Raw genomic sequence first — 26,843 nt, forward strand, 5'->3', positions numbered from 1 at the left:
GAAGGAGACCCTGGTTCGATTCCTGGTTTGGGAAGATAGCTGCAGAAGGGATCAGCTACCTACTCCAGTATTCTTGGGTTTCCCTTGTGGCTCAGCTGGCAAAGAATCCACCTGCCATGTGGGAGACCTGGGTTCAATCCCTGAGTTGGGAAGATCCCCTGGAAAAGGGAAAGGCTACCCACTCCAGTATTCTGGCCTAGGGAATTCCATGGACTATAGTCCATGGGGTTGCAAAGTGTCAAACACTACTGAGCGACTTTCACTTTTATACTTGATTTACAATATTGTGTTATTTCAGGTGTAGTAAAGTGAATCAGTTGTACATATACATATAGCCACTCTTTTTATTTTTAGATTCTTTTCCCATATAGGTCATTACAGAGTATTGAGTAGAGTTCCCTGTGCTATACAGCAGGTTCTGACTAGTTATCGATTTTATATATAGCAGTGTGTGTATGTCAGTCCCAGTCTCCCAGTTTTTTCATATCCCCCCTTTATCCCCTGGTAACCATAAGTTTGCTTTCTGCATCCATGATTCTACTTCTGTATTTTAAATAAGTTCATTTCTACCCTCTTTTTAGGTTTCATGTATAAGCAATATCATGATATTTGTCTTTCTGTATCTGACTTACTTCACTTAGTATGACAATCTCTAGGTCCATCGACATTATTTTGTTCTTTTTTTATGACTGAGTAATGTATCTTATGGATTGTTTATATTGAAAGTATGTGATGTGATGCTGATTATGCAATGTGATAGTGGGTCCAACCCGAGGTCCCTAGACTCTTACTGGTATTAAAAAAACAAAAAGTCTTACATACTTTGTGTATTACCTATAAAAGATCACATAGACTAAATTACAAGTCACAATATATTTAGCAGTAATTATGTCAAATGTGTGCATAATACTGACTCCTTCCTCCTAAATAGTGGTTGAGGCTCGCTGCGGAGAAAGTAGGAACATCTGAGAAATGATCCATTGGTCTGATACATGTACCAGGGCTATACTCAAGTCCTAGCATTGAGCATGGACACATCTGCCTTGAACCTGAGCTCAAGAATGAAAGCTTAGAATGAGTAGCGTGTAAGTGGGCAACAGTCAGTCTGCTCAGTGGGGCACAACTCCACCTTGTTCAGTGATTGTCACCTGAATCAACAATTGACACAAAATATTAACAGAACAAAAAAATGGTGTGTCTCGTGGACATATATTTTAAAATTAGATTGCAGTAGAAATATAAAAAGGTGTTTTGTTTTTATAAAGGTTGGCTATCCTGCTATCTGATAAAGTATAGGTTCTTATATCACATTATTTAGCTTGTGAGTATTTGTTAGTGTTTTTCACACGTATTTGCTTTTATTCATACTGGTACATTTCCCCAGCTCCAGATGGACTTTCCTTACTTCCCCATACAGGGTCAAGTCTCTCACATGCCCTTAGAACATTTATCAGAGTTGTAATTTTACATTTTCCACAGCCTTCTGTGGTTTATAGAGGATGCTCTGTGAACATTTGATTCATTAATCAGTTACATTGACATTTTTTATTAATTAATTAGGTACCATTCACATACCTGAGACATGTGAAGAATTTATATTGTGAGTGTGAATCAGTACCAAAACATTAATATTACTGCTGCCATCCTTAGGGCACTAACCTGACCCTGATTGACCTCCCTGGACATGAGAGCTTGAGACTTCAGTTCTTAGAGCGATTTAAGGCTTCAGCCAGGTATGTTGGAAGTGGGATGGGCTTGTCTGAAATCTGTGTATCAAGGCCAGCCACGTAGTTTGCCCTTGTGGTATGCTGGAGGCAGCCTGGTGTCCTGGAGTGGAAAGAGCATGCACCCTGGGGTCAGCATTTCTGGGCTGCAAGCCTGCCTTCACTTGGATTATATTAATGTTTGAAAGTATTTCTCAGGAGGTTCAGAAAGTATTTACCCCTTTTATCATGTTAAATTTTTCATTTACTCTGAGGACAAATTTAATAATGTGTAGAACTATTAAAATCTGAAAAAGAATTTTAAAGCTAGATGGAATCCTAGAAGATATTAAAATCCAACATTATATATTTCTGTCCTCAAATTACCTAAAATCGATGGTTGAAAAGTATAGAAGAATATTTTCATACTTCTTTTAGTATTGTCCTAGTGTTACTGTCTCTTATTTCCTAAATTTCTTGTGTTTCAGTTTAAGATGCTTTGTTCTTATTTAGTCTCCAATGCTGATAGAAACTTGAAGAAAATCAGAATACTACATTTCATTGATTTTTAAGACTCATTTTAAAATCTGTGACATTGGAATGCCATGTACAGTTAATGGTATCATAGTTCAGATGGCAGTATTTTCTTTCTTAGTCAAACCTGAAATAATGTCTTTTAATTGATGGAAGCTTTGTTAGGATGGAATAAGTGAAGATTTCCTTATTTTTGAAAATGTCATATATTTTGTTGTTGCTTCCTTGCCCACAAGGTGGTGATGATGAGCAGTCTGTCATAGTTGAGATTGTTACTTGATTTTTTTTTTTTTTAGACTATTTTTTAGAGAATTTCAGGTTCACAGCAAAATTGAGCAGAAGGTACAGCGATTTCCCATATAACCATTTGCCTATTATCAGCATCCTTCATCTAGTGAAATTACAAATGTTCACCCATTTGTTACAAATGATGTACTTATATTGACATATCAAAGTCACACAGTCTGTATTTTACATTAGGGTTCACTGTTGGTGTTATACGTTCTAGGAGATTGAACAAATGTACAGTGATATGTATTCTCCATTATAGTATCATAGAGAGTAGTGTCACTGCCCTAGAAATCCTGTTCTCTGCCAGTTCATCCCTCTCTCCTCTGACCCCTGACAACCACTCATCTTTTTACTGTTTCCATAGTTTTCTTTCTTTAGAATTTCAAATAGTTGGAAACATACGGTATGTTGCCTTTTCATGTTGGCTTCTTTCACTTAGTAATATGCGTTCAAGTCTCTTCCACGTCTTTTCACTGTTTGATAGCTTATTTCTTTGTAGTGCAGAATAACATGTATTGTCTGGGTTTACCACAGTTTATTCATTCATCTATTGAAGGGCACCGTGGTTGTTTCCAAGCTTTGACAGTTCTGAATAAAGCTGGTTTTTGTGTGAACATACGTTTCTGGGTAAATATCAAGGAGCACAATTGCAGAATCACATAGTAAGAATATGTTTAGTTTTGTGAGAAATTCCCACACTGTCTTCCAAAGTGGCCATGCCATTTTGCATTCCCACCAGTGATGAATGAGTATTCCCGTTGATGTGCATCCTGACCAGGATTTAGTGGTGTCATTGTTCCAGATTTTGACTATTCTAAATGGGTATATAGTGGTACCTAATTGTTGTTTTAATTTGCATTTCCCTAATGACATAGGATATGGAGCTTCTTTTTGTATACTGATTTGCTGTTTATAAATAAATTTGCTGTTTTAAATCTTGTTTGGTGAGGTGTCTGTAAAGATCTTTGACCCACTTTTTAAATTGGGTTGTTTGTTTTCTTACTGTTGAGTTTCAGAAATTCTGATCATCTGCTGCTTTTACACTGGTGTTTCAACACTGGTTTTCTCCAGTGTGGAGTTACAGTTTTGGTTTACATTTAAGTATGTGATTCATTTTGTGTGTGTGTGTAGATGTCTATTCCAGCACTGTTTGTTGAAGACACTATCTTTGCTTCATTTATTGCCTTTGCTCCTCTGTCAAAGATCACTTAACTGTATAGATGAGGGTCTCTTTCTGGACTCTGTTATGGTCTATTGATCTGTTCTCTCATCAATACCATGCTGTCTTCATTACTGTGGTTTCATAGTAAGTTGGTAATGTCAGCTGTCCAACTTTGTTCTTCTGGATTCTGTTGGCTATTCTGGATCTTTTGCCTCTCCATATAAACTTTAGAATCAGTTTGTGAGTATCCACAAACTTAGTTGCTGAGATTTTGATTGGGGTTGCGTTGAATCTATAAATCAGGTTGGGGAGAACTGACATCTTGACACTATTTAGCCTTCCTGTCCATTTTCTTAGTTCTACTTCAGTTTTGTGGATCAGAGTTTTATAGTTCTCATGTAGATCTCGTATGTATTTGTATCTCTTTCATATTGTAGGATGCTAATATAAGTGGTATTGTGTTTTTAGTATTAAATTTCATTTGTTCATTCCTATTCCTGATATTTGGGTAAGCAATTCACTTGTGTATCAACTTTGTATTCTGCAATTCTGCTGCTGCTGCTGCTAAGTCACTTCAGTTGTGTCTGACTCTGTGCGACCCCATAGATGGCAGCCCACCAGGCTCCTCTGTCCCTGGGATTCTCCAGGCAAGAATACTGGAGTGGGTTGCCATTTCCTTCTCCAATGCATGCATGCAGAGTCGCTTCAGTCGTCTCCCAACTCTAGGTGACCCTATGGACAGCAGCCCACCAGGCTACTCTGTCTACGGGATTCTCTAGGCAAGAATACTGGAGTGGGTGGCCATTTCTTTCTCCATCTGTGAGCTGTTCTAACAAATTAATTGAATCTAAGAAGGGGGGTCATGGGAACCTCTGATTTATAGCCAGTCAGTCAGAAGTACAGGTAACAACATTGACTTTTGACTGGCATCTTAGGTCGAGCCCTTAGCCTGTGGAACCTGATGTTGAGTTGTAGGACACCCAGCTGGTGTCAACAGGATTGTTTGATGATAGGGGAAATCTCCATCCACCACATTGATATTGGGTCCAAAACCCATTTATCATGGTGTATAATTCTTCTTGTAAATTGTTGGATTTGATTTGCCAGTATTTTCTTGAGGATTTTTACATGTATGTTCATGAAAGATGGGCTTCCCTCATAGCTCAGTTGGTAAAGAATCCGCCTACAATGCAAGAGACTCTGATTTGATTCCTGGGTCAGGAAGATCTGAAGAAGGGATAGGCTACCCACTCCAGTATTCTTGGACTTCCCTTGTGGCTCAGCTGATGAAGAATCCACCTGCAATGTGGGAGACCTGGGTTCGATCCCTGGGTTGGAAAGGTCCCCTGGAGAAGAAAAAGGCTACCCACTCCAGTATTCTGGCCTGGAGAATCATGGACTGTATAGTCCATGGGGTCCCAAAGAGTTGGACACTACTGAGCAACTCTCACTTTCACTTTCATGAAAGATATTTGTGTATAGTTTTCTTGTGATGTCTTGGTTTGTATTTTAAAGTAATTCTGGCCTCATAGAATAAACAAGAAAATATTCCTTGTTTCTATTTCTGAAAGAAAGTGTAAAGAATTTGTATGTTTTCTTCCTTAATTTTTTTAATTGAATATATTTGACATAATAACATTGTATAAATGTCCTTAAATATTTGGTGGAATTCACTAGTGATCCTGCTTGTGCCTAGTGCTTTCTGTTTTGGAAGGTTTTTAATTTTTGATTCAGTTTCTTTAATAGATATAGGGCTGTTCAAATTGTCTGTTTCTTACATGAGTTTTGGCAGATTGTATCTTTCAAGGAATCGGACCATTTCACCTAGCTTATCAAATTTGTGGGCATAGAGTTATTTATATTATTTCTTGATTATCCTTTTAACGTCCATTTTGTGTCCTCTCTTTTTCTTAGTTAGACTGGCTAGAAGTTTATAAATTTTATTGATCTTTTCAAGGACCAGCTTTTGGTTTTGTTGACGTTCTCTATGTCCTATTTTCAGTTTCATTGGTTTCTGCTCTTTTATTCTTTTTTCTGTTTACTTTAAATTGCTCTACTTTTTCTAGATTCCTAAGATGGAAGCTTAGATTATTGATTTTAGGTCTTCTCTTCTAATAAACGCATTCAATGCTATAAACATCACAGGGTATACAGTTGCAGGTTTGGGGATTTTTCTTTTAACACTTTAAATATTTCCCTTCACTTGCTTCCCGCTTGCATGGTATCTGAGAAACTGGATATAATTCTTATATTCAGTTCAGTTCAGTCGCTCAGTTGTGTCCGACTCTTTGCGACCCCATGAATCGCAGCACGCCAGGCGTCCCTGTCTATCACCAACTCCCAGAGTTCACTCAGATTCATGTCCATCGAGTCAGTGATGCCATCCAGCCATCTCATCCTGGGTCGCCCCTTCTTCTCCTGCCCCCAAGTCCCTCCCAGCATCAAAGTCTTTTCCAATGAGTCAACTCTTCTCATGAGGTGGCCAACGTACTGGAGTTTTCAGCTTTAGCATCATTCCTTCCAAAGAAATCCCAGGGTTGATCTCCTTCAGAATGGACTGGTTGGATCTCCTTGCAGTCCAAGGGGACTCTCAAGAGTCTTCTCCAACACCACATTTCAAAAGCATCAATTCTTCGCCGCTCAGCCTTCTTCACAGTCCAACTCTCACATCCGTACATGACTACTGGAAAAACCATAGCTTTGACTAGACTGACCTTAGTCGGCAAAGTAATGTCTCTGCTTTTGAATATGCTATCTAGGTTGATCATAACTTTTCTTCCAAGGAGTAAGCGTCTTTTAATTTCATGGCTGCAGTCACCATCTGCAGTGATTTTGGAGCCCCCAGAAATAAAGTGTGACACTGTTTCCACTGTTTTTCCATCTATTTCCCATGGAGTGATGGGACCAGATGCCATGATCTTCGTTTTCTGAATGTTGAGCATAAGGTCTTTTCCCTTCTGGCTTATTTTGAGATTTTTTTCCTTTATCTTTCATTTTCTGTAGTTTAAAAATGATATGGCTAGCTATAGTCCTTTGATATTAATCTTGCTTGGTGTTTTCAGAGCTTCCTGTGGTTTCTGTTGATCTGTGGTTTGGTGTCTGACATTAATTTGGAGAAGTTTTCAGCCAATATTGTTTTATATATTTCTTCTTTTTTCTCTTTCCTCTCCTTCTGAAATTCCCAGTACATATATGTTACACTTTTTGTAGTTCTCCCACAGTTCTCAGGTATTCTCTTCTGGTTTTTTAAGTCTTTGTTTTCTTTTCTTTTTCTTTTTTCAGGTTTCTTTTGAGATCTCTGAAGCTAGAGGTTCTTTCCTTCAGTTGTATGCAATCTACTAATAGTTTCATCAGAGATGTTCTTCATTTGTTAGTTTGTTTTTGATCTGTATCATTTCTGTTTTTATATATAATTTTGTTTATTTGTCTTTATTGCTGCACAGGGTTTTCGCTAGTTGCAGCGAGCAGGGCTACTCCCTAGTTGTCATGCATGGGCCTTTGGTGGTTTCTCTTGTTGCAGAGCACAGGCTCTAGGCACATGGGCTTCAGTAGTTACATCCCGTGGGCTCAGTAGTTGCAGCTCCCCGATTCTGCACATGCTTGGTAGTTGTTTGCGGCCAGCTCAATTGCTCTGCTGCATATGGGATCGTCCCAGACTAGGGTTTGAACCCGTGTCTCCTGCATGGCAGGTGGATTCTTTACCACGGAGTCACTAGGGAAGCTGTGTAGCATTTCTTTTTAGTTATTTTTTTGAACTTCATCTCTCTCCTTAACGTTTCCCATCTGTGTTGCATGTTGTCTTCTTTATCTTCTAGAACACTTATTCACACAATCACAATTATTTTAAATTCCTGGACTGACAATTCCAACGTCTCTTCCATATCTGAGTCAAGTTCTGTTGCTTGCCCCTTCTCTTCAGACTCTTTTTTACTTTTTAGTGTGTCATGTAATTTTTCTTGATAGACATGCAGTAAGCTGGGTAAAAACTGCCATTAGTAATTGGTGAAGTGTGAGAGGAGAGAAAGCATCCTTTGACTAGATCTCAGTCTCAATGGGCCTGTATCTGGACTGTGAGCTTCACACTTGATTCTCAACTGATTCCCACTGCCCCCTTAAATGGGATAGGATTGGTAGTGAGGGTGGGAGATGGGTATTTTTCTTCTCCCACTGGAATGCTAGAGCTGTGTGGAGCTGGATATTTCCCTTTCTGCAGGTCAGTTAGGCTCTTATAAATCCCAGCAAATTAGGCTCTGGTTAAATAGCTTCTCCTGAGAGTAGACTTCATTTGTAATTGTTGTTTAGTCGTCTTACCCAACTCTTTGTGACTCCATGGACTGTAGCCCACCAAGCTCCTCTGTCCACGGGATTTCCCAGGCGGGAATACTGGAGTGGGTTGTCATTTCCTTCTCCAAGACCTCATCAAGGTCTAGCATATTTCAAAATGATTTCTTTTCCCTTCCCTCTGCCAGAAGCATGAGGGGATTTTTCTCTACTATGTATCACAAGAACCTAGTCAAGCTTCTGGAGGTAAAATTTATAAAAGTGTAGGTCTCCCTGGGGTTTATGTCTCAGACTTGTTCATGCTGACCTTCTAGCAATTCATCAGTTATGGATCAGGTTTTCACATTAGGTGCCACAGAGATTTGTGCTCATGAGTTTATACTCCAGTAAGTTGTACTTTTCCGTGTATATATGTTGTTTTCTCCAGTTTGAGGGGCAGTGCTTTGCCCTGTAACCTCACTTCTCTGATGAACTTAAGTGCTATGGATTTTTCAGTCTGGTTAGCTTTTTACTTTTTAGAATGCAGTGGTGACTTTCAGCTTTTTTCATGCCAGACTGAAAACTGGAAGGTGTGTGATATTTTTTTTTTATTCCTCAAACAATTGATACAAATCTAGAACTGGTAAATTTTGCTGTAATTGGGTTTTAATTTCTAATTAAAAATTCTTTTCTCAATTTCAGCTACAAATTTTTTACATTTCACAGTGTAATTATAATTACTCTTTGATCCAAGTATTTTGGGTTACTAAAACATTCAAAGTATGAAGATACAAATGAGCTCAAATCATAATCACAATAAATACAAATTCAAAAGATACTGCAGTGAACCCTTGAACAAAATGAGTTTGAACTATGTGCAACTGCTTATAGGAGGAATTTTTTCACTTAGTATGTACCACCCAATCTGTGGTTGCTTTGAATCAACCAGTATCAAACCTCAGATATTGAGGGCCAACTGAAGTTATACACAGATTTTTGATTAGAAGGTCAGGCTCCTAAACCCCATGCTGTTCAAGGATAGGTATAGTATATTGATCTGTGATTTCTTGTTTTTAAATTGTAGCTTCTGAGTTTTTAATCTTACCTGATGATCAGGTTTCCCTAATCATCTCATTTTTCTCCCTCAACTGATTTGAAACTATGTTATTTCTTGTTTTTCATTGTTATCTTCTATACTTCTTTTTTTAAACACTGACTGCTTAACAAAAGTTAAAAATCAATAATACTAGCTTTCTTTAACTGAATCTTAAAATACCTTATTTTGATCTTCCTTACATCTTTCATTTTAATTTTCTTTCTTCTTTTTTAACCCCCAACAGTGATTTTTTTCTGCTCCATTCAGTGACTGCCTACAATTACTAGGATGTTTATGGATTTTTTTCATTGCTTCTTGCCTCTTACTCTTTCCTTTTGATTCAGTTTTCTTTCATGTATTTCTTTTAGATATGTTTGCAGAATGGTGAACAAGAGATAAAATTTCTCATTTTTTGTTCATTTGAAACTTTTTTCATTGGCCTTCATTTTTGAATAATTTTCTTAGCTCTGTTTTCACACTGAAGACATTACTCCTGACTTCAAGTATCTATTGTTGTAGATTAGAAAGCAGTGCTCAATCTACTTGTCATTTTATGATATAGAATCTTATTTTTATCCTGTGTTAAGGGGTAGATTATCCTTCTGTTCAGGGATGATTTAGCTTTATTGTGGTTGGAGTTCAAGTGTACTATTTTAGCTGAAATATTTGCATCTTCAGTTCTGGAAAATTCTCAACAGTATCTTTTCAGGTAGTTCTCTTTCTACTCAGTTTCTTCTCCTAGAACTCTCATTAGCATCATTAAACCATATTTTTTCTACTCTTCTTGTCTCTTCTCTGTCATACCTTCCAGGTCTTTTCACCTTGCATATAGTAAGATATTTTTACCTTTATTTTGTAGTTTACTCTATCCTTTTTAGCTGTAGTAGTCTCTGCTTATCTGTTCCATTAGTTCAGTTCAATTCAGTTGCTCATTCGTGTCTGACTCTTTGCAACCCCATGTACTGCAGCAAGCAGTCCATTACCAACTGTCCATTAACTGTCACTTACCTGTCCATCACCAACTCTGGGAGCTTGCTCAAACTCATGTCCATTGAGTTGGTGATGCCCATCCAACCATCTCTTCCTCTGTCATCCCCTTCTCCTCATGCCTTCAATCTTCCCCAGCATCAGGGTCTTTTCCAAGGAGTCAGTTCTTTGCATCAGGTGGCCAGAGTATTGGATATTCAGCTTCAGCATCAGTCCTTCCAGTGAATATTCAGGACTGATTTCCTTTAGGATTGACTGATCTGATCTTATAGTCCAAGGGCCTCTCAAGAGTCTTCTCCAACACTACACTTCAAAAGCATCAATTCTTCGGTGCTCAGCTTTCTTTATGATCCAACTCTCACATCCATATATGGCTACTGGAAAAATCGTGGCTTTGACTAGATGGACTTTTGTTGGCAAACTAATGTCTCTGCTTTTTAATATGCTGTCTAGGTTGGTCATAGCTTTTCTTCCAAGGAGCAAGTGCTTTTTAATTTCACGGCTGCAGTCACCATCTGTAGTGATTTTGGAGCCCAGAAAAATAAAGTCTGTTACGATTTCCATTGTTTCCCCATTTATTTGCCATGAAGTGATGGGACTGGATGCCATCATCTTTGTTTTTTGAATGTTGAGTTTTAAGCCAACTTTTTCACTCTCCTCTTTCACTTTCATCAAGAATCTCTTTAGTTCTTCTTCACTTTCTGCCATAAGGGTTGTGTCATCTGCGTATCTGAGGTTATTCATATTTTTCTTGGCAATCTTGATTGTAGCTTGTGCTTCATCCAGCCTGGCATTTCATATGACGTATTCTGCATATAACTTAAATAGACAGGGTCACAATATACAGCCTTGACGTACTCCTTTTCCAGTTTGGAACCAGTCTGTTGTTCCGTGTCTAGTTCTAACTGTTGCTTCCTGACCTGCATACAGATTTCTCAAGAGGCAAGTTAGGTGGTCTGGTATTCCCATCTCTTTAACAATTTTCCACAATTTGTTGTGGTTGACATAGTCAAAGGCTTTGCCATTAAGCCATTAAGCAACTTAATCTTTTCTATTAAGTTGTTATTTTGTTCTTTGCTTCTAAAAACCTATCTTTTAAAATTAGTCTAGTATTTTTTTTAGTACTATCTTTATTCTTTTCTTATGGTATCTAGTATTCTATTAAATAGTTTAAAATATTTTATTTACTACTTATTATTGTGTTTGTAGTTTAGATCCAGAACCCCTGTTCAAGGGGATGAGATTTTGTTGTTGATATTGTGGTTGCTGGGTTAGTTTTTTTTTTTTTGCTTTAGGTTACAAAAGCCTCTCTCTAGAAGGGATTCATATTTCCTTCTGTTGGAGGCCATGGGGGTTCATTGAGTCTGGAGCAGTCTTCCTGCCTCAGGATCTTACATGAGAAAATGTAAATTCGTATTGTGTTTCTGTGTGTGGCACAAGAGGCCTAGTGATTCAATTCTTGGATTATTTTCCCCCACCACCCTCTGTTAGACTGCTTTTAAGTTCTAGGCTTTACACAGAGCATTCATGTGTTGGTCATTGCACATCTCCTAGGCATTCAATTACTTGTCCCTAAGGTCTATTGTCTGCTCTTTTTCTGGGTTGCTTTGCTTTAGCTTTGATGCCTTTTTATTTCTGGCAAATGAGGATTCTCACTGTTGCTGCCTTAGGTTAGGCCCTACCTGATCACTCTGCTTCTAGTTTGATTATCCTCTTAGTTTTATCTTTCATTTAGGCACCAATATTCTTTGTAAGAGGCGGTAAAGAATCCTCCTGCCAATGTGGGAGACACAGGTTCAATCCCTAGGTCGGGAAGATACCATGGGGAAGGAAATGGCAACCCACTCAAGTATTGTCTGGTAAATCCATGGACAGAAGAGCATGGGGGGCTATAATCCATGGGGTCACCAAAGAGTTGGACATGACTTAGCAACTAAACAACAACATTCTTTGTAAGACAGAAAAACATAAACTGTGTAGATCAGTGTATCACATCCCTCTTGTCTCTGACCTAACTCTCCTTCATTTCCCCACCTGTCTGTGTATTAGCTTACATTGAGTTCTCCAGGGCATTTGTGCCTTGCACAAACTACTTTCTAGACAACCTGTGCCACAGTGATATTTTGTCTGGCTAAAATTCACTCAGCTATTACACCCTTCTTTAGGTTGTCTTGATCTAGTTTTATGTAAATGATCTTCCTCTTTGTTTCCTAGCAGATACAATGTCTGTCCTAGTGTCTTATCACATGATTTTGTATATGACAATTTCCTGGACTTGAGAGGAAGCATCGTTTCCTATTGTCTTTCTAGATAAAGTCATTGATTCATTTCTGTTATTCAGTCGCTGAGTCATGTCCAACTTTGCAACCCCATGGACTACAGCATGCCAGGCTCCACTGTTGTTCACTGTCTCCTGGAGTTTGCTCACATTCATGTCCATTGAGTCATTGATGCTATCTAACCATCTCATCCTCTGCCACCTCTTCTCCTTTTGCCTTCAATCTTTCCCAGCATCAGGGTCTTTTCCAGTAAGTCATCTCTTTGCATCAGGTAGCCAAAGTTTTGGAACCTTAGCTTTGGCATCCGTTCTTCCAAAGAATATTCAGATTTGATTTCCTTTAAGGTTGACTGATTTGATCTTGTAGTCCAAGGACCTCTCAAAAGTCTTCTCTGGCACTACAATTTGAAAGCATCAATTTTTTAGCACTCAGCATTCTTCATGGTCCAACTCTGTACATGACTACTGGAAAAACCATAGCTTTGACTACATGGACCTTTGTCAGTAAAATGATGTTCCTACTTTTTAATACACAGTCTAGGTTTGTCATAGCTTTTCTTCCAAGTAGCAAGTATCTTTTAATTTTATGGCTGCTATTACCATCTGTAGTGATTTTGGAACCCAAGAAAATAGAATCTGTCACTGCTTCCACTTTTTTCCCCTTCTGTTTGCCATGAAGTGATAGGACCAGATGCCATGATCGTTTTTTGAATGTTAAGTTTTAAGCCAGCTTTTTCATGCTCCTCTTTCACCCTTATCATGAGGCTCTTGAGTTCCTCTTCACTTCTTCACTTTCTGCCATTAGATTAGTGTCATCTTTGTATCTGAGGTTGTTGATATTTCTCCTGGTAACCTTGATTCCAGCTTGTGTTCATCCAGTCAGTCATTTCTGCATATAAATTAAACAAACAAGGTGACAATATACAGCCTTATGTACTGCTTTCTAATTTTGAACCAATCCATTATTCTATGTCCTGTTCTAACTGTTGCTTCTTGACCTACATACAGGTTTTGCATGAGGCAGGTAAGGTGGTCTGGTATTCCTGTCTCTTTCAGAATTTTCCACAGTTTGCTGTGATCCACACAGTCCAAGGCTTCAACGTAGTCAGTAAAGCAGATGTTTTTCTGGAATTCCCTTGCTTTCTCTATGATCCAGTGAATATTGACAGTTTGCTCTCTGGTTCCTTTACCTTTTCTAAACCCAGCTTGTACATCTGGAAATTCTCAGTTCACGTACTGCTGAAGCCTGGCTTGAAGGATTTTAGGCATGTGAAATGAATGCAATTGTATGGTAGTTGGAACATTCTTTGGCGTTGCCCTTCTTTAGGATTGAAATGAAAGCTCACCTTTTCTAGTTCTGTGGCCACTGTTGAGTTTTCCAAATTCGCTGACATATTAAATATAGCACTTTAACAGGATCATCTTCTAGGATTTTAAATATCGATACATGGTAGCACTCACTAGTCCTTTGTTACATACTTAGGTTTTATGATTACTTGTGCACACACTTGTATGTGAGCTTATTTTGTGTTATTCATTAGGATTTAATTGAACAAAATTAAGGATATCATTTTTTCAACATAGTGCTGTACTATTGCATGCTCACATGCCAGTTTTTCTCTTTTTCCCCTCCAGGGCTATTGTGTTTGTTGTGGATAGTGCAGCCTTCCAGCGAGAGGTAAAAGACGTGGCTGAGTTTCTGTATCAAGTCCTCCTTGACAGTATAGGTCTGAAGAACACACCATCATTCTTAATCGCTTGTAATAAGCAAGGTACTGTCATGTTTTCTGGCAATAATAGTTGAGATTTTTCTGGGATTCCTACTAAGAATTAATAGTTATCTACAGTTGTTATTACTGAGGACGAGAAACAATTGCTAATGAACTATAAATTGAGGATTTTAAATCTTAAAATTTATTTATAGTCTCTCTTACCAGGCTGTTCTAAAGAGTGACAAAGGAATGATTATTACCATTCATTTATACAGTGTTTTCTTTTATCATAAATAATTTTAATTTATCAAGTTCATCAGATCAACAATCAGTCTTATCAGATACACAATCGAGGAAGGACAGGATAGAGTGTCTCCTTTTAAACAAGTTTGCCATGTAGCACATTTCATCAAGGAGAGTTTGCGGAAGTGTTTTTCTTTAGCTTTATAAGAATGAAAAACTATTTAGTCTCAGCCAATAAAACTAGGCTTTAGTTTCATTACTTTTAAAACCAGATTAGAAGTGATGTCAGCATCATGAGGTGAGACACCCTCTTTGCCTCTCCCCTTCATTCTACAACTTGTAAAACATTCGTAAGTCAACAAAGGTTCCTCTGCCTAGCACAGTAGGACCGGAGAGATCCAGAAATCTACTTCTGAAGGTGGATGGACTGGAATACATAAAGGAGGTAGAACTCAGGGAACAGTGAAGCAAGTGCCTGCAGTCTTGGCCCTTGGCCACAGTGGCTGAGCCGGAAGCCCCAGAGACCCCTGTAGCAACAGGGAAGACAGCACACGTGACTCCAGCCTCCTGGCTGCAGTGGCTCCTTTGACCACAGGGAACCTAGCAGCAGCAGTGATGGTGGGTCCTGTGACCATAATCCCCTGGGTCACAGCAGTGGTGAGTTGTAAACCTGCCAACCCTAGATGTGGAGAAGGTGCCCATGACCCTGCCTCCTCCGCCCTTCGCCAACCCCTCCCTCTCGCAGCAGTGGCCATCCAGGCCACCCTGGAGCACAGGCAGTGACAGTGATAGTACAATCAGGCAGAGGTAGTGGAGGGTGGGAAGTGTCAGTTCTGAAATATAGCCAGAGGCAGCTCAAGTATGACAAGCGAAAAACTTGTGTTAGAGCAAGAAAAATAAAAGAAAGGCCTCTAATTTCCAACTTAGAGGTTAAAAAAAAAACCAAAAACCCTTTAGTATGAAAGGTATTTACTACTTTAAATGCACTGGCAGAGGATTAACTTGTTGAGTACCACGTGAAACCACATACACAGTGTCACAAAAAGAAAATGAAAGTTCTTCAGAAACCAAACTTTAAGTTATGGAAGATTGCACTCTAACTGATAGAGAATTTTCAAAACAGGTGTTATGAAAAAACTCACCAAGCTACAAGAAAACTCAGGAAGGCAGTTCAGTGAGCTTAGAAATACAATTAATGAAAAGAAGAAATACTTTGACAAAAATACTAAAAAGTCTAAAAAAGAACCACACTGAAGATCCAGAGCTGACTCTGTCAATAAATGAGATGAAGAATGCATTAGTAAGCACTGGAAACTAGAGCAGACCTAAAGGAAGTGTGAATTAGTGAGCTTGAAGATAAACCTAGAATCTCATGTTAATTCTCCTACTTCATCATCCTTCATAAGAATAATGGTTATCCCAGAGGAAGAAGAGAGGGAGAATGGAGCAGAGCATTTATTTAAAGAAAGAATAGAATTTCACAAACCTGGGTAAGGAACTGTATATACAAGTCCATAAAGTTAATAGAACACTTAATATCTCAATGGTAAAAGACCTTCTCAAGGGCACATTATGTTAAAATTGTCAAGATTCAATGATAAAGAATTTTAAAGGCATCCAGGGAAAAAAACAGTAACCTACAAAGGAACCCCTATTAGGCCATCAGATTTTTCAGCAGAAACTGTATAGGCAGGAGAGGATGGAATGACCTATGCAAAATATTAAAAGAGAAAAACTGCTGAAAATCCTTGTAGCAAAGTTTCCCTACAGATATAAAGGAGAAATAAAGCTTTTCTGAGACAAAAGCTGGAGTTTATTACCACTAGGCCTGTCTTATAAGAAATATTGGAAGGAGCTTTTCTACCTGAAATGAAGAGGCAAAAGTACAAAAACTTAGAGTAAGGTGAGAGGGAGGTAGATTCAGAAAATTGCAACTTTACATCAGAATAGGTTGCTAAACAATTATTGCATAAAGATTAAAGGAGAAAAAGCAGTAAAGAATACCCATAGCTACTGGAATTTGGTAATGAACTCACAGTATAAAAAGAGATAATTTGAGATGACAAAATGTAAAAGGGGAAGAGAAAAAGAATAGAACTCATATAATGGCAAATGAATATAAGATGCTATCAACAGAAAAAGGACTAAGTATCTATGAGATGTTTTATACAAATCTAATGGTAACCACGAAATATGTCTAGAGACATGAAATATAATAGAGGAGGAAGCTAAGAAAAACATGATAGTAAACCATCAACTAAGATGTCAGGCAGAAACAATGGATATATAGAGCAACCAGAAAACCAAAGATAAAATGGCAGTACTAAGTCCTCATTTATCGGTGAAAAAGTGAAAGCGTTAGGTCACTCAGTCATGTCCCAACTCGTTGCGACCCCATGGACTGTAGCCTGCGAGGCTCCTCAGTCTATGGAACTCTCCAGGGGAGAGTACTGGAGTGGATTGCCATTTCCTCTAGGGGGTCTTCCTGACCCAGAGATTGAACTTGGGTCTCCTCCATTGCAGGTGAACTCTTTACCTCCTGAGCCACCAGGAGAGCCCCATTCATCAGTAATCAGACTAAATATAAATGGATTGAATTTACCAATCAAAAGATACAGGGTGGCTGGATGTATTGAGAAACAAGATCCAACTACATCCTGTCCCCAGGCTTTCTGCTCTGAAGAGAAACATAGGCTCAAAGTGAATGGATGGGAAATGATACTCCAAGAAATAGTAGGCAAAACAAAGCAGGTGTAGCCGTCTCAGATCAGATCAAATTGACTTCAAGTTAAACAAGAGAACAGGATGAACTTATATACTGATGAAGGGGACAGTCCATCAAGATGTAATTTTTATTAATATTTAAGCATATAAGCAGAAGCACCAGTGTATAAAAGGAATTATTAACAGATATAAATGAAGAAGTCAACAGCAGTAACAGTAGGGAGCTTTACTTCCCACTTAAATCAATAAATTGATCATCTAGACAAAAAATTAACAAAGTACCATTGGCCTTAAGTGAAACATTAGAGCAGAACACGAAACATTCCTTCCCAAAGCAGCAGAATACACATTGTTCTCAAGTGCATATGGAACATTCTCAAGAATAGACAATATGTTGGGATAAAAAACAAGCTTCAATAAATTTAAGGGTAAAATCATATCAAGCGTCTTTTTGAACCACAAAGATATAAAACTAGAAATCACCTACAAAAAGAAAGCTGATAAAATCACAAATAAGAATAAACAACATTCTGCCAAACATCTATTTAGGTTGGTGCAAAAGTAATTGCGGTTATGCATTGTTGAACTTTGCTGTTTGATATCGGAATACATTCTTTATATGTGGTTATCTTATACATCATTTTAATGTGCATTTCTCGCTTTATTATTATTAATTTTTGCTAATGACATTACTTGCTATTTATATTTAGTTTAAACTAGGAAAGTGAGTATTAGACAAAAAGCAAATTCGGGCTATTTTCTTATTTGAGTTCAAAATGGGTTGTAAAGCAGCATAGATAACTTGCAACATCGACAACACATTTGGCCCATGAACTGCTAGCAAATGTACGGTGCTGTGGTGGTTCAAGAAGTTTTGAAAAGGAGACGAGAGCCTTAAGATGAGAAATGCAGTGGTCAGCCATTAGAAATTGACAGCAACTAGTAGAGAAGATGATTGAAGGTGATCCTCTTAAAACTACACAAGAAGTTACAGAAGAACTCATTGTCGACCATTCTACAGTTACTTGGTGTCTGACGCAAATTGGAAAGGTGAAAAAGCGTGGTACGTGGATGCCCCATGAGCCGACTGAAAATCAAAAAAATCGTTTTGAAGTGTCATCTTTTATTCTATGCAACAACAGCAAACCATTTCTCAATCAGATTGTGATATGAGATGAAAAGTGGATTTTACATGACAACCAGTGATGACCAAGTCAGTGGTTGGACTGAGAAGAAAGTGCAAAACACTTCCCAAAGCAAACTTGCCCCCAAAATATTCATGGTCACTGTTTGGTGATCCGCTACAGCTTTCTGAAGCCTGGTGACACCATTGAATCTGAGAAGTATGCTCAGCAAATCGATGTGCAGCGCTGGAAACTGCCACGCCTGCAGCCAGTGTTGGTCAACAGAATGGGCCCAGTTCTTCACAACACCCAACCACATGTTGCACAACACTTCAGAAGTTGAACGAATTGGGCTACAAAGTTTTGCCTCATCCGCCATGTTCACCTGCTGCAGCTACTGCTAAGTCGCTTCAGTCGTGTCCAACTCTGTGCAACCCCATAGACAGCAGCCCACCAGACTCTCTGTCCCTGGGATCCTCCAGGCCAGAACACTGGAGTGGGTTGCCATTTCCTTCTCCACCGCATAAAAGTGAAAAGTGAAAGTGAAGTCACTCAGTCGTGTCCGACCCTTAGCACCTCTTGCCAACTGACTACCACTTCTTTGAGCATCTTGAGAACTTTTTGCAGCGAAAATACTTCCACAACCAGCAGGAGGCAGAAAATGCTTTCCAAGAGTTTGTTGAATCTCAAAGCACAGATTTTTATGCTACAGGAATAAACAAACATTTCTTGTTGGCAAAAACGTTTTGACTGTAATGGTTCCTATTTTGATTAATAAAGATGTGTTTGAACCTCGTTATAGTGATTTAAAGCTTATGGTCTGAAACCGCAGTTACTTTTTCACCAACCTAATACTAGGTTGATGAGGAAATCAAAGGAGGAAAAAATATACCTGAAGATAAATGAAAATATGGAATATCAAAATCAGTGGGATACATCAAAAGCAGAACAAGTTTATAGCAATACTTGCCTACCTCAAGAAATAAGAGAAATGAAAAAGCCCAAACAGTCCTTACACCTAAAGGAACTATAAAAAGATCTTCAAATTAAGTCCAGAGTCAGTAGAAGGAAGGAAATACTAAAAGTCAGACAGTAGAAAAGATCAATGAAACTAAGAGCTGGTTCTTTGAAAAGATAAACAAAATCAACAAACTTGTAGCTAAACTCACTAAGAAAAAGAAGGCTCAGATAAATAAAATTAGAAATGAAAGAGGAGAAATTGCAAGAGGTGTCACAGAAATGCAGAGAGTTACAAGAGAATACCGTGAGTAGCTCTGTGAACAAGTTAGACAACATAGAATAAATGAATACATTCTTAACAATCAGCCTTCCAAGATGGAATCTTAAAGTAGGAAATCTGAATAGATGGATCACTAGTAAGGAGGTTAAAACAGTAATCAAAAACCTTCCAAAAAAACAGAGTCCAGGACCAGACAGCTTCAGTGGTAAATACTACCAAATGTTCAAAGATGACCTAATATCTGTTCTTCTTGAAAGTAAAAGTGAAGTCACTCAGTCATGCCCAACTCTTTGGGACCCCATGGGCTGTAGACTGCCAGGCTTTTCCGTCCATGTGATTTTCCAGGCAAGAATACTGGAGAGGTTGGCCATTTCCTTCTCCAGGGGATCTTTTCGACCCAGGAATTGAAACCGGGTCTCCCACACTGCAGGCAAACTCTTTACCATCTGAGCCAAACTATTCCAAAAAGTTGAAGAGGAGGGAACACTTCCCAACTCATTTTTTGAGGTCAACAGTACTGTGATATCAAACCCAGACAAGGATAATACAAAAAAAGAAAATTACAGGTGAGTATCTCTGATATACGTAGAGGCAGAAACCCTCAACAAAGTATTAGCAAATGAAATAATACATTAAATGGATCATACAATATAATCAAGTAGAATTTATTTCAGGGTTGCAGGGATGATTCAGCATCTGCAAATCAACATGCTACAACATTTAAAAAATAATGATCAACTCAATAAATGCAGAAAAAGCATTTGACAAAATTCAACATGCATGTGTGATAAAAACTCAATGAAATTGGTATAGAAAGAATGTACATCAACATAATAAAGGCTATGCATGTCAGACCCACAGCTGACATACTCAACTGTGAAAAACTGAAAGCTGTCCCTCTAAGATCAGGAACAAGACAAGTGTGCCCACTTTTACCAGTCTCATACCTGGAGACTCCACAAAAGCCTGTTAGAAATAATAAATGTGTACGGTAAAGTTGCAGCATGCAAAATCAAAATACAAAATCTGTAGTGTTTCTGTACAGCAACAAAAAACAAGCAGAAAGAGAAATTAAGAAAACACTATCATTTAAAATTGCAGCAAAAAGAATAAAAAAATACCCAAGAAAATATTTAATCAAAGATGGGAATTTCCTGCCAGTGATTAGGCCTCTGTGCTTTCACTGCTTGAGGGTACAGGTTCAGTCCCTGGCTGGGGAGCTAGGATTCTGCAATATGCTATAAAACTTTGTTTAAAGAAATGGAAAGATGAAGGATGTTTCATGCTCATGGACTGTAAGAATTAACATGGTTAAAAATATCCATTTTTCCTATAGCAGTCTATAAATTCATTGTAAAAAATCCCTATCAAAATCCTTGATGACATTTTTCACATAAATAAAAGCTCCTTACATTATATAGAATTCATAAAAACTATGAATAGCCAAAGCAATTCTGAGAAAAAAGAACAAAGCTGGAAGAAGTGTCACATACCCTGATTTCATATTATACTGCAAAGCTATAGTAATTGAAACAACATGGTATTTGACAGAAAAAGAGGTTAATGGAACAGAATTGAGAGCCCAGAAATAAACCCACACATACAGGGACGATTAATTTACAACATAGGAGTAAAGAACATAAAGTGGAGAAAGGACAGTCTCTTCAATAAATACTGATGGAAAAACTGTACTGCAGCTGCTGTGTTGCTTCAGTCGTGTCCAACTCTGTGCGACCCCCCAGGTGGCAGCCCACCAGGCTCCCGCGTCCCTGGGATTCTCCAGGCAAGAACACTGGAGTGGGGTGCCATTTCCTTCCCCAATGCGTGAAAGTGAAAAGTGAAAGTGAAGTCACTCAGCCACGTCCGACTCTCAGCCACGTGAAACTGTACAGCCACACGCAAAAGAATGAAACTAAGCCATTTCCTTACACCATACACAAAAATTAACTCAAAATGGATTAAAGACTTGAACAGAAGATCTGAAACCATAAAACTCTTAGAAGAAAACAGGAAATTCAGACTTTAAGTTTAGCAATTTGTTTTTGGGTGTATCTCCTCAGGCAAGGCAAACAAAAGCAAAAATAAACAAGTGGTACTATATCAAACTAAAAAGCTCTGCACAGCAAAGGAAACCATTAACAAAATGAAAGAGACAGTGTACTGAATGGGAGCAGATAGGGGAGAGCCCATATAACTCAACAACAAAAATGAACAGCCTGATTTAAAAATGGGCAGAGATCAGAATAGAGGTTTTTCCAAAAAAGAGACACAGATGGTCAGCAGTCACATATGAAGATGTTCATCACTAGTAAAGATGAGTATCATTAATATTAGGGAAATGCAAATCAAAGCAACAGTTAGACATTACCTCCCACCCATTAGAGTCATTGTTGTCAAAAAGATATGTGTTAGTGAGGATATGGAGAAAAGGGAACCCTTGTTGTGCACTGTTGATGGGAATGTAAATTGGTGTAGCCACTGTAAAAAACAGTGTGGATATTCCTCAAAAAGTTAAGACTAGAACTACCATGTGATCCAGTTAGTCTGCTTCTGGGTATTCATCCAAAGATAACAAAAACACTTGAAAATATAGATGGAAACTAAACTTTCGGTAGTAAGCACAGAATAGTGTATACAAAAATTGAATCATAATGTTTCATATGAAACATATAACGTTGTGAACCAGTGTGACCTCAATAATAAGAAAAACTTCTTTTCTAAAAAAAAAGTTAAGATGAGATAGACTAGCTGATCTCTATTGGCCTTTTTCATACCTAATATTCTCATTCTATAAAGAGCCCAGTGCATTTCTTAAAGGGGAGCTAGTACTAAGCCTACCAGTGACTGACTAATCAGGAACAGTGTTAAGGTCATTAACTGACTTCTTTGTTTCTTTTATTCAGTATAAAAAGAGGAAGTAATATTTATTTGTCTTTTGCTGTTGCCAAACCAGTGCCTTTTATTATCAGAGTGCACTTGATGCTGTAACATACCATTTTAGTATCAGCTGGAAATGTTAGTTTCTTATTACAGGTCAAGTATTTCTGTTGGAGTGAAAGCTTTTGTTAAAATCACAAAGCAGGTAGCTTTTCTTTTTGTGAACATTGGCTGGACTTATATGTGTTGATTTAAAATGTCTGTAAGATGTAGAAAACTTTTATGAAAGACTGGTCAATTTTAGGGTCACCAGCTTAATATATTTATAAGCATTATTATAATATAAGTATTTGTGCTTACTTTGATAAAGGGAGGGAAGGATAAGTTGTGAGTTTGGGATTGATATATATTCACTACTATGGACTTCCCTGGTGGCTCAGACGGTAAAGAATTAACCTGCAATGTGGAGACCTGGGTTCAGTCATTGTGTTGGGCTCCATCCCTGGGTAAGGTGACGGCAGCCCACTCCAGTATTCTTGCCTGGAGAATCCTCATGGACAGAGGAGCCTGTTGGGCTACAGTCCATGGGGTCACAAAGAGTCAGACATGACTGAGCAACTAAACACAAGCACACTACTATGTTTAAAATAAATAACCAACAAGGATTTATTGTCAGGCACAGAGAACTGCTTAGTATTCTGTAATAACCTAAATGGGAAAATAATTTGAGAAAGAATAGATATATGTATATGTGTAAACGAAATACTTTGTTGCACACCTGAAACTTAACACATTACAAATCAACTATGAAAGTGAAAGTCGCTCAGTGGTGTCCCACCTCTTTGCGACCCCAGGGACTATAGCCCTCCAGGCTCCTGTCTGTGGAGTTTCCCAAGCAAGAATACTGGAGTAGATTGCCATTTCCTTCTCCAGGGAATCTCACTGACCCAGGGATCAAACCTGGGTCTCCTGCATTGCAGGCAAATTCTTTATCACCTGAGCCACCAGGGAAGCCCATAAATCAACTATAATCCAATATAAAGTAATTTTTTTTTAATGGTGGGGCAAAGAAACCTAAATTTAAATGGGAATTTTCCCTATGTGCAGGAAGTCTTGGGAAGAGACCCTGTTTTAAACAGTGTCTTTTGTTTCTTTACAGACATTACAATGGCAAAATCAGCAAAGTTAATTCAGCAGCAGCTTGAAAAAGAAATGTAAGTAAAAATAAGTGCTACTGGTTAATTGTATATCTTATCACTTAGGAAATATGTATATATTGCTTAAGGTCTTTGGTTTTGTGTGATTACCACGATTACCCTGAAGATTATTGTGAAATATATTTGTTTAAAAATTGACAACAGAATTAATGGAATTATAAAAAGTATCAATGGGATGTTTATAGATATTTAACATCTTCATGGAAAGAAAATCTCAGGTTTATTGAAACTGTAAGCTCAATTTGTTTTCCCTCTAGTTCTAGCTATAGCTTATAGTAGATATGAAAGCTTTTACAAACAAAAAATTTGAAAGGCATAGAAATTTTTGTTGACAGAATAAGAAAGGAACACTTCAGAAACATACTAAAATCTGTGTTACTATTTTGTAACATGTTTTTTTTGTTTTCAAGATGTGTGGCAGTATCATTTGGCTTGTGTTTGACAGGTTTTGATTCCACACATAATTGTAATCATATGATATTTGTCTTATTCTGTTTGTTATTTCACTTAGCATAATGTTCTCTAGGTTCATCCAAGTTGTCACAAATGGCAGGAATTTCTCTTCTAAGGCTCAGTAATACTCTTGTATATATGTTCCACATTTTCTTTGTTTGTCCTTCAGTGGACATGTAGGTTGCTCCATATATTGGCTATTGTTAGTAAAGCGGCAGTGAACGTAGGCGTGCGTGTATGTACATCTCTCTGAGATCCTGATTTTAATTCCTTTAGATAAACATCCAGAAGTGGAATTGCTAGATCATGTGGTAGTAGTTCTGTTTGTGATTTTTTGAGGAATCTCGGTGCTATTTTTTATTACATCAGTACCGATTTAAACCCACCAACAATGTACCGGGGTTACCTTTTCTGCAAATCTTTGCCGACATTTATCTTTTTTTTTTCCCTTAATGTTAGTAATTCTGTCTCATTATGGTTTTGATCTGCATTTCCCTGATGGTTAGTGATGTTTAGCATTTTTTCATGTACTTGTTGACTGTATGTCCTCTATGTCTGTTCAGATCCTTTGCCTATTTAAAAAACATTTTACTTATTTAGTTACTTTCGGCTGTGCGGGTCTTCATTGTTGGATGTGGGCTTTCTGTAGTTGTGACGAGTTGGGGCTACTCTTTGTTGTGGTATGCAGGTTCTCATTGCACTGGCTTCTCTTGTTGTGGAGCGTGGGCTTTAGGACTCAGCTCGGCTCAGTAATTGTGGGGCATGGACCTAGTGTTCCGTGGCATGTGGAATCCTCCTGGACCAGGGGTCGAACTGATGGCCCTGCATTCCAAGGCCGACTCCCAACCACTGGACCGCCAGGGAAGACCTTTAGCCCATTTTTTAAATAGAATTATTTGCTTGTTTTTTACTAGGTTGTATGAATTCCTTATATATTTTGGATATTAACCCTTACAAGATACATGTTTGCAAATATTTCCCTCATTCCATAAGTTATCTTCCAACTCTGTAGGTAGTTTCTTTTGCTGTGCAGGAGCTTTTTAGTTTGATATAATCACACTTGTTTATTTTGCTTTTGTTTGCTTTTAGTCTCATATCTTAAAATAACTGCCACAGTGTCAGTGTTTTTTTCTTGGATTTTTATGGTTTCAGGTGTTGTATTTAAGCATTTAATCCATTTTGAGTTGACTTAGTATATAGTATAACATGAGGGTCCAGTTGCATTGTTTTGCATGTGGATATCCAGTTTTCCCAGAGCTGTTTATTGAAGAGACTGTCTTTTTCTCTTGTCATCTTTGTTGATTAGTTGACTGCATATGTGTGGGTATGTCCTGGGCTGTCTATTCCATTGTTCTGTATGTCTTTTTAAATTACCATATTGTTTTGATTACTGTAGGTTTGCAATATAATTTGAAATCTGGAAGTGTGATGCCTCCAGATTTATTGTTTTTCCTTGGTTACTCTGAGCATTATAGTTCTTTTGTGGTCCCATATGAATTCTAGCATTGTTTCTTCTATTTCTGTGGAAAATTCTATTGAAATATTGATTGAGAGTCCATTGAATCTATCAGTTCAGTTGCTTAGGCGTGTACAACTCTTTGTGACCCCATGTGCTGCAGCACGCCAGGCTTCCCTGTCCATCACCAACTCCTGGAGCTTACTGAATCTATAGATGGACATTTTAACAATGTAAATGAACAAGGGATATCTTTCCATTTATTTGTGTCTTCAGTTTCTTTCCTCACTGTTTCACAGTTTTCAGTTTACAGCTCTTTGATCTGCTTTGTGTTATGCCTAAGTATTTTATTGTTTTATTGTTTTTGCTATTATAAATGCACTTGTTTTCTTAATTTCTTTTTCTGATAGTTCATTAGTAGTGCATTGAAACAGAACTGGTTTGGGATGCTGATTTTTGTATCCTGCAATTTTACTGAGTTTATTAGTTCTGTTCTTTGGTGGAGTCTTTAGGGTTTTCTATATTTAAGATCATGTCAGCTGAAGTCAGAGATAATTTTGCTTCTTCCTTTTTGATTTTGATGCCTTTTATTTCTTTTTTGCCTAATTGCTCTGTCTAGGACTTCCAGTACTGTGTTGAATAGACGTGGCAAGAGTAGGCATCCTTATTTTGTTCCTAGCTTTAGAGGAAAAGCTTTTAGCTTCTCACCACTGAGTATGATGTTATCTGTGGACTTGTCATATATGGCATTTTTATTTTGAGATATATACTTTCTATAACTGTTGAGTTTTTATCATGAAAAGATATCGAATTTTGTCACATGCTTTTTCTGCATCTATTGAGATAATCATAAGATTTTTATCCTTCAGCTTGTTAATGTGGTGTATCTCATTTATTTACAAATGTTGAGCCATCTTTGCATTTTGGGCAAATCCCACTTGATTATGATGCATGATCCTTTTAATATACTGTTGAATTTGGTTTGCTAATATTTTGTTGAGGATTTTTGCACCTATGTTCACAGGGATCTGTTCAGTTCAATTGCTCAGTCATGTCCAGTTCTTTTCGACCCCATGAATCACAGCACACCAGGCCTCCCTGTCCATCACCAACTACTGGAGTTTACCCAAACTCATGTCCGTCGAGTGTGTGATGCCATCTAGCCATCTCATCCTCTGTTGTCCCCTTTTTCTCCTGCCCCCAATCCCTCCTAGCATCAGGGTCTTTTCCAGTGAGTCCAATCTTCACATGAGGTGGCCAAAGTACTGGAGTTTCAGCTTCAGCATTCGTCTTTCCAGTGAACACCAAGGACTGGTTGGATCTCCTTGCAGTCCAAGGGACTCTCAAGAGTCTTCTCCAACACCACAGTTCAAAAGCATCAATTCTTCAGCGCTCAGCTTTCTTCACAGTCCAAATGTTACATCCATATGTGACTACTGGAAAAACCATAGCCTTGACTAGACGGACCTTTGTTGACAAAGTAATG

The 26,843-nt window shown here is 38.0% G+C and overlaps 1 protein-coding gene across 1 annotated transcript in view; it reads left to right on the forward strand.

Moving 5' to 3' along the window:
• LOC120857329 (serotransferrin-like) overlaps window positions 1–26,843 on the forward strand; it is an 83,583-nt gene that overhangs the window by 51,321 nt on the left and 5,419 nt on the right. Inside the window, 3 exon segments of the mRNA XM_040232772.1 lie at window positions 1,651–1,733; window positions 13,947–14,083; window positions 23,391–23,445. Coding sequence (XP_040088706.1) covers window positions 1,651–1,733; window positions 13,947–14,083; window positions 23,391–23,445 — 275 coding nt within the window.

The sequence above is a fragment of the Oryx dammah genome, unplaced genomic scaffold, assembly GCF_014754425.2.
Source record: "Oryx dammah isolate SB20612 unplaced genomic scaffold, SCBI_Odam_1.1 HiC_scaffold_2, whole genome shotgun sequence".
NCBI classification, from domain to species: domain Eukaryota; kingdom Metazoa; phylum Chordata; class Mammalia; order Artiodactyla; family Bovidae; genus Oryx; species Oryx dammah.